Below are 9082 nucleotides of genomic sequence, written 5' to 3' on the forward strand. Positions count from 1 at the left end.
TAAAGCAAGCAAAGTAAATGAATAAGTTTCATTTAGTTTTCTAATTAAAAATCCTTCATAAATAAATTTATAAACCAAATAAAAATGTAAAAATAACAATGGTCATTAATGGTGATTTACCTGTTTATCATTAAGGTGAGTAGTACTTCTAGAAAAACATAAAACCTCAGCAGAGTCCATCCGGAAAACTTCTCTTCTCCATATATTACCAATTTTGGTTCTGCCAGTCACTACAAGGAGGTACTGACCAGCTAAAAGCCTAACAGTACCAAGAATACCATAAATAGTTTTTCTTTCCTTAATCGATGGTGCATCGCCAACGCTTCCAGGAACATCTAACAAAGGAAATAAATAATCTGCTGCATCAATATAATTTAATAGGAATTAAAAAAAAATTAAATAAATGAACCTTGTACCACTACAACCCAAGGTTTCAGCTTTAGTACTACTTCATAGGAAAGAACGAATTCTTTGCATTACCCATAAGGCTAGTGTTTCCTAAATTTTAAACATATGAATACGCCTTCATAACCCTGAGTACACATTGTAGAAAAAAAAAAAATTGTATATAGTAAAATAAAAATATATTTGTTTATCCTTTTTTAGCAAACAAATAAAAACTAAAACCCATTCTTAATAAAATATATATAAAATTTTTATAGAAAATTTCATCATTTTCTTTTTGTAGATTAATACTATAATTTAAATGCACATCAAATGTACAGATTCTTAATCAAGAGCATCAAAAAAGATAGACACCATCAAGTACTGAACGATTTTAGAGTTCTGACTGATTAAAGACTGGTAACAAAAGGAAAGGAATAATAAACTATATTACGTGATATCTACAGTAGTAACTGCATACACTTTCAGTTTTAATGCCAACATTAAAAGGCAAAATTACAAAAGCATGTCTTAGCAAGACCAAGCATGTCATTTACAATATTGAGGGACTGAAAATGGGGCTTAGAAATTATTTTATTAAATTATGAAGAAGACGGTCAGGGGTACGGTTAAAAAGGAAACACAAAAAATAGTTAGCAACTATTTATTTGCTGATTTTTACGATACTTTGTAGAGCTTCATCAGGGCTAAAAAGATACATGAACAACTCAAAATATTTTGACATAGAAAGGTAATAAGATACAAAAAAGTAAATTAAGATTAAAATTATGTAAATAAAAATGGAAAGAAAATTATAAACCAAAGAACAAAAAGAAGAAATAAAGATATTTATAATATAAAATAGACAATAAGTATATAAAAAAAACCTTATCTCCAAATTTAAAAATATTTATGAACAATCACTATCCACCAATATTTACCCTAAAGGCCAAGAAAACTGGGTCAAGAATATCTCCTTCACCACTAAACCTCCTAATGTTTTTAACATTCTTAGTCTTAGCCCCAATTTATATATATATCAATGACCACATTATTGTTACTAGAGCTGATAAAGGAAACAAGACTGTCATCTTAGATAAACCAGAATACAATGAATAAAAATCACTCAACTCCTATCTGACCAATCCACCTATCTACCTTCCACTCGTTTACGTAAGAAAAAATTTAATCAAAACATTAAAAGCCATCTTGAAAAGCAATTAATTAACCATCCCATCTTCTAAAAACTTATTTCTTACAATTCTTTACCTCCTCTATTGAACAGACTACCCAAAATCCACAAACCTGGCAACCCCCATCGCCCTATCATATCCAATATTAATGCTCCTTCCTCTAAACTTAGCTAATTCCTCTTCTAATCTCTTTAATTCCTCAGCCATGACCACCCTTATGACATCCAAAACTCTTTCCAGCTCTAAGGAAAATTAATATCCCTCCAAATTTCCAATAACTTCATGTTTACGTCATTTGACACTGAAAGCCACTTCACCAACATTCTCATCGATAAAGCACTCCAAATTATAGAAAAAAAAAATGGACAACCCTAGAACCAAATACCACTCTTAACCTACCCTCATATATATAATCGCTTAAATTTTGTTGCAAATCGGAATATCTAAATTTCCAGGGAAAGTTTTTCCATCAAAGTTCAGGTCTCTCTATGGGAAACTCTCTCCCTTGCCTCTGATCTCTTCAACATAGTACTCAATGACCTCCTAGATTCCATCATCCCTTTATTCCCCAACAACATTTTATTTATCGAGAAATATATAGACAACCTTTTTCTTATTCTTAATCCTGAAAAAATCTCTCATATCCTTTTTTTCTTTCAACTTTTACCACCCTAACCTTCATTTCACCGTTTAATTGGAACTAACCCTCCCCCTTTCTAGACCTCCTTATCATGAAAAATAATGACGGCTCTTTGTCCACCGACTGGTACAACAAACCTACTTCGGCAAACTACTCAACTACTTTTGCCAGCAACTTCACCATCAAAAATCTATACTGCCAAAATTTCATACATTGATGCCTTTCCTTATCTGATACCCAGTACCACAATACCAATATTCACCGTTGTTAAGACTATCTTACTTTCAAACAACTTTCTACCTTACATTATAAACAAACTCTTACATCAAACGTTTTACGGCTACTTCTCCTTCTCCCAACTTAACATCCATCTTCCACTCCCTTAGTTTATAGATCCCTTCTATGTCTCCTTTCTCACTGACAACATACATAAATTCTTACAATCAACTATTCCTTCACACAACTCAAGTCTCAAAATAAACTCTTACTTTTTTACAAACACTGAAGATCCTATTCCTCTCCAATACAACTCTAATGTTGTCTACCCTATTCCTAGCTCCTTCCAACTTATACTCTTCATGTATAGGCGAAATCAAGAACCACTTCAGATCCCGTATTTCTCAACACAAATTATCCATAACTTCCCACAACCCAGCTGCTTTCAAACTTTTAGAACATGCCCTTACCCTTAATCACTCTTTTGATTTTGTCCATACCACTATTTTAGCCACTGTTCCTAACTACCAATAGAGGCTCATCTCACAATCCATTTACATACACCTTGAACCACTTTTGGTTAATCACAAAATTGATAAAAATTGTATCTCACATCCAGCCATATACTAAACTTATTACTAACTTTTTAATAATTTTTACATACTTAACTTTATATTTTACCTGTATAATTATATTTTATTGTTCTTATACAATATTTTATACATTTATATTTATTTATCCATTGTTTTTATTAATTTTCACATTTAATTTTTTATTATAAACTTTCACTTCAAATTATTTCAATCAACTTAGTTCACTTCAAATTGTTTCAATTAACTTATTTCACTTATCATTATCATCACCAAATATTTTTATTATCCTTTTTCATCTGTTTGTTGTCATTATATCACTACTTTAATTTTTTTTCTTCTCATTTCAATAATTCATTACTTATTTTTAATGTTTACATACTTCACTTTACCTATTTACTTATATTTTATTGTTCTTATACTATATTTTATTCATTATATATTTATAACAATATTTACTTATCCATTGTTTTTATTAATTTTCTTATTTACTGTTGCATTGTAAACTTTCACTTCACATTGTTTCAATTAACTTATTTCAATTGACATTGTTTCATTTTAATTATGTTGTCTCAAAAATTACAACTGTCAATGTAGATAAAATATTATTATCACAATCAACACAGAAAATGGATGTTATAATTATCTTAAAATTTTATATGTTTAGGTTTACACCATTTTACTTAATGTTCTTTACTTACTTCTTTTACATTTATTGTATTATACCTATATTGTATTCATTGGTATTACCCTAACTATATTTTCTATCATTATATAACTTTTTTTTTTAAATTAGTTATGTAACTATCATTTCATTTATATCTCTGTTTCCTAAATTAAATAATTTTTATAGTTATTATTATTATCATATTTTTCTTGTATTTTGTGTATTTGAAGAATTGTAAGATATAAATTTGACCGTTTAACTGTCCTCCCCCCCCCCCACCACTCTGTATACTTACCCTTTTTCGTTACTCTTTAGGTACCTTTCAAATGAAAACGGTGGGTGGTACTAATTTGTTCTTTACTTATTATTTCTATTTTTATGTGAGATAAAAATTAAAATAATATGACATCTCCTGTTCATTTTTAACCTAATAGATGACGTAACTATTTTTTTAATATACTTATTATTGTTTATTCTATACTGTAACTATTTTCATTTCTTCTTTTTGTTCATTTGTATATAATTTTCTTTTCATTTATGTTTACATAATTTCAAAACTACCTTAATTTACTTTTTTGATCTTATTACCCTACTATGTCAAAATATTTTTAGTTGCTTTTGTATCTTTTTAGCCCTGATGAAGCTCTACAAAGTAGTGCAAAGTGTCAGTAAATAAATAGTTGTTAACTATTTTTTGTTTCCTCTTGACTTCACCCCCGACCATCTTCTTCATAATATGAAATAATATGGTCAATCATTTATAAATAAAATATTTTATTAAATTATGTAACGTGAATGAAGAAGATGGAAAATAAGTAATTAATATTCAAAAATATTTCTTTAAAATGAGACAACTAGAATAACATACCACAGACCCTTAGTTCAATTTAATGACAATTATTTTACTCATTACAATTAATGCTTTTTTCAAACCCTCTACATGTTTTTTTAAATAAATGTTATTATTTTGTTTCTAACCCTTTGCAGGTCTTCAGTGATAATACAACCTCAATATGGTCACTTTCACGGTTTATGCATTTACGGCTGTTTTATTTTGGTTTAGGTTTAGTACATTCTTTATAGAGAAGTCTGCAGTATTCCCTCTGGTATACCCTTTAAATGTGAATAAATATTTAAACTAAAAACAATATGTTGTCAAATCTCTAAAATTAAATCTTAAATACACATTAACACTGTATAATCAGACACTCACACCCTTATAATAAGCTTTATGGAATAAATACAAATTAAATCAACCCAAATTATAAAGACAGTTTTTAAGGTAAGACTAACTAATGTATTTTATTCCACCCATCATTTTGCTTTCTTTTATTTTTTTGTTAAATAATATCAATTAATAAGAATTTATTTAGTTAACACATTAAAAATTTTTGGACTAACAGATATTTCATTACTATCCAAAAACTTTGATGATTATAACACAACTTTTTCAAATGTTATAAATTTTACCAAGAGAAAACTATCTATAACTTATTTAATTAATCAAAAATAGTTCAACTAGAAACAATGACATCAATTAAGTACTTGATTGAATCATGATACATAATTATATCAATTTTTTAAGAATAACCAAAATCTGTTAAGTATTTAATAAAAAATGAAGTACTTATCAACTTATACTTTCATGTTTTAATCAAATAAACAATAAATATGACATAGACAAATATCAGGGTTATATAATGTCTAGTTCAATATCTGTATAGCAGTTCTAAACATTGTATAACAACCTAGCCATCCTATTCCAGTCATAATTATTATTAGGTTCTCAATCCTAACTAAATACAAGAGTATTTAATGCTTTTTAAGCTAATATTTATGTTTAGTAATATTCTTGATGACTAGTATATTTCTTAAAAGACTCTCCCATAATTTTTAATTAGTATATAAAATATGAAAGAAAAAGTAAATTAGCACCCAGAAACAGATGACTTATTAAAAACAAACAGAAAAGTAAAACAATATTACAATAATTAGATATCAGTTCAAAATGAATTGAAACATCAGTCAAACATATTAAAAAAATTTTGATAAGCAAAAAATTTTGAAAAGAAAAAATTCAGTATAAATTGTCAGGATTCAAATTAAGTTTGTTCAGCCTTTTAACTCCCAGGTTATGTTGCTCCCCGAATTAGAAACTATTACATTTAGAAGTGGAGACTACACACGTAGGATCACCAATTTCAATGACTGTTTGTGGTGATACCAGGTCAAAAATATTTTATATAATTTTAGATTTTTTTTTAAATTATTGTATTTAGCATTTGCTCAGCATGTATTCAATGGTCATTATACACCAATCAATTTGATTTTGCATGAAGAATAAGAACAAAATACTGTTGATAGTATGAAATGAGTGTAAATGTATTAAAAATGACAAAATCCAAAAAACGCCTTCGGTAAAGTAGGTCAAAACATTTTTTTATTACGAAAACTCAAAACTCAAGTCAGATTTATGGTTAGCACCTTTTGAGACCCTTAAACACAATTTTCCATGTAGATCGTATTCATATTAAAGTTATTGCATTTTTGTGATCTTAAAATTTTAAAAAATTACAAAAAGCAAAGGCAAAAATTTTTATTTTTCGAATAATACAAAAATTTACATTTAAAGATATTTTGATGTGTGAAAAACGAATATTAATTTTGTTTATCCATAAAAAATATTTTATCCCAATTTCCTAGGTCACTCGGTCTAAATTATTTCAATACTCTGGTCTTATTATGGCAAAGAGGGGTAATAATATACCAATTGATTTGTTTTCTGATGTAGAATAACAAAACAATTTTGTCAGTTGTATTAAATGAGTTTAATCATATAAAAAATCACATAAACCAAAACTTCTGTCATGTAAAGTAGTTTAAAAAATTTTAAAGAAAAATACAGTCATATTCGTACTAATCTATGAAAAATACAGTCACATTTAGTAACCTCAATGACTCTTAAATATGAATTTCCAACAAAATCAAAAAATATTATACATGGCTGGTTGAAAAAAATATATATTTGGCAGATACTTCTGATATAGGTACACAATTGAAAAAATCTGGACTGACTGACGTAGCAAAGTGGCTTAGTAAAATATTTTCTGTTTTTAAGAAAATTTCCATAAAAAGAGTTTCAAGGACACTAAAAATTAATTTGACTTACTTTTCTTATATTATTTTGTTATTCTATCTCAGAAAACAAATCAATTGGTAAATTATTACTCCACTATGCCAAAATAAGAATATGATACAGTATTAAAACAGTGCAGACCAATTGCTAAGGAAATTGGGATAAAAAAATCTTTTATAGATAACTAAAGTTCATATTCATTTTTTACACTTCGAAAATCTTTAAATATGAATCTTCAAAGTAATTAAAAAAAAAAAATTAGAGTAAAACATTTTTGCTCACTGTGGCCTTCAATTTTTTATCTAATATCACAAAAAATAATCACTTCAATATGACTCCACCAATCCTACATGAAACTTAAGTTATATATAATTTTAGATTTTTAAGGAAATTCATATTTAAGGGTCTCAAAAAAATACTGAAATCTTACTTCATTAATCGTTTAAAAAAATTTTGTTGACTTACTTTCTATAATGGGCTAAACGTGGCCTCTCACATTAAGGGAAGAACAGCGCTCTAAGGTTTTTGAAAATAAAGTATTTTGAAAATATTTGGAGAGAAAAAGGATGAATTAACAGGAGAATTCAGAAGGCTAGACAATTCTGAATTGAGGAAACTGCACCTGGTAAATATAATCAAGGTTATTATAGCATTGCAGCAAATAAGATGAGCATGTAAGGTCGTGGGATTTTGTAATGAATGATCACTAAAATATTTATAAACACTGAACCAACGGGTAACCGACCGAGGGGTATGTAGATAGGAGGATTAAGTTAAGAGGGATAAGGTAAATTTTGGTTTAGAGGGGTGTGATTATCATGAATTAAGGAATTATGTATGAATAGTGATATATTATTAGACACACATTATACAACAAATTTCATTCTTATGTTCTGTTTGAGGGGTCAACTTAGATACACAGTATCAACTTTATTATTTTCTATAGTATTCCTCCAGTATGGCGGGTACATGAGTATTTTGTAATGATTAATATTCAAAAGTAGGGGATTAGAACCTAAACTAATATTAATACTGTTGTAGTTCAATCACAGCAGTCGAAGTTTGCTCACATAAGAGATAACAAGCTCATGATAAATCTTTTTTGATTGAAGTGAGAGCATGAATATGAATCATTTTATGGTGTCAGATTATAAGCAACAAGTGTATAAGTGAAAATACCCCCACCTATCATATTAGAGTGGAACTTGTGAAGTAGTACCTTATTTTGAATTGTTCATATAACTAGTAATCGCTAATGGTCATACATAGAACAATAAATTTCACTAATGTGTTTTTTTAATTTTAACTACACCCTCAACCAACATCTCTTTGAATAGTGATATACATTTTCTAAATGCCTGTTATAAATTTAAGTTACATTGGATATAACTTCAAGTAAATGAAAAATGCTGAGAAATTACAATAATTTTTTACAAAAACTAGTGAGATCATTTGTAAAAGAGGGCTATAGTTAACTAGAAAAACAAATTTTTTAAACTCACTTGATATTGTTATACTTCCAGTAACTCTATCAAGAATAAGGCTGTTGTCAATATCTTCAACAGGTTCGACAAAAAACTTCTCAGAGGTGATGGTGCTGTAACATAATTGTGTTTAAACAAAATTCAGCAAAAATAACACACTAAACTCAATTTCAACTCACAGGAGCATTTCACCATAAATATTCTTTCCAGTCAACATCACAGATTTCCTGATTTTTTCCCAGATTTCAAAAAATTAACATACAATTAGAACATAAAATTTAACTAAAATTTTTGAAGTTGCCTGTCAGGCAGGACACAGACCACCATTCACGTTACCATAACCTCAATACTGCTCAGTGTACAACTGATAGCTAGGAAATCGTATCGATTGTTCAAGTAGATAGTATATTTTTGTATTTCTTGTCTGTCCATTATTACACATTTAAAAGATAATAAAAAAAACAAAAAGCTTCGACACTAATTTAGACATACGACTGAATCTTATACTAATATATTTCATTTTATCTTTAGAAATACTTTAGAAACATATATATATATATATAAAAGTTATGATGAGTCAGAACTCAAGAGTCAAAAAAAAGGAAAATAAGGGCACGAAATGAGACACGCACGCTTAACTGAGATACTGCTTTATTCCTCTGTATAATGATACATATATACCTTCTGGCTTGTTTACATGGGGAGTTTAGGTATTAAGACTCATAATACCTATGCTCTGTTTATAACTCCCCCCTGCCAGTTTACGAACAAT

The 9082-nt window shown here is 28.1% G+C and overlaps 1 protein-coding gene across 3 annotated transcripts in view; it reads right to left on the minus strand.

The window, feature by feature from the left end:
* The window catches only part of LOC106692712 (phosphatidylinositol-3-phosphatase SAC1), a 51725-nt gene extending 43052 nt beyond the window's left edge, over positions 1-8673 (minus strand). Inside the window, exons 1-3 of one of the 3 annotated variants that reach the window (XM_067053028.1) lie at positions 8490-8673; positions 8329-8423; positions 121-335 (exon numbers count right to left, since the gene is read on the minus strand). In XM_067053028.1, coding sequence (XP_066909129.1) covers positions 121-335; positions 8329-8423; positions 8490-8527 — 348 coding nt within the window. In that variant the 5' untranslated portion in view covers positions 8528-8673. Of the gene's footprint in view, positions 1-120; positions 336-7291; positions 7449-8328; positions 8424-8489 lie in introns of those variants that run through there. The other 2 variants (XM_014438815.2, XM_067053029.1) reach the window with 2 other exon arrangements.
* Between the last annotated feature and the right edge of the window lie 409 nt (positions 8674-9082).

Source organism: Halyomorpha halys, unplaced genomic scaffold, assembly GCF_000696795.3.
Source record: "Halyomorpha halys isolate HHAL.00 unplaced genomic scaffold, Hhal_1.1 Scaffold68.1, whole genome shotgun sequence".
In the NCBI taxonomy this organism is placed as follows: Eukaryota; Metazoa; Arthropoda; class Insecta; order Hemiptera; family Pentatomidae; genus Halyomorpha; species Halyomorpha halys.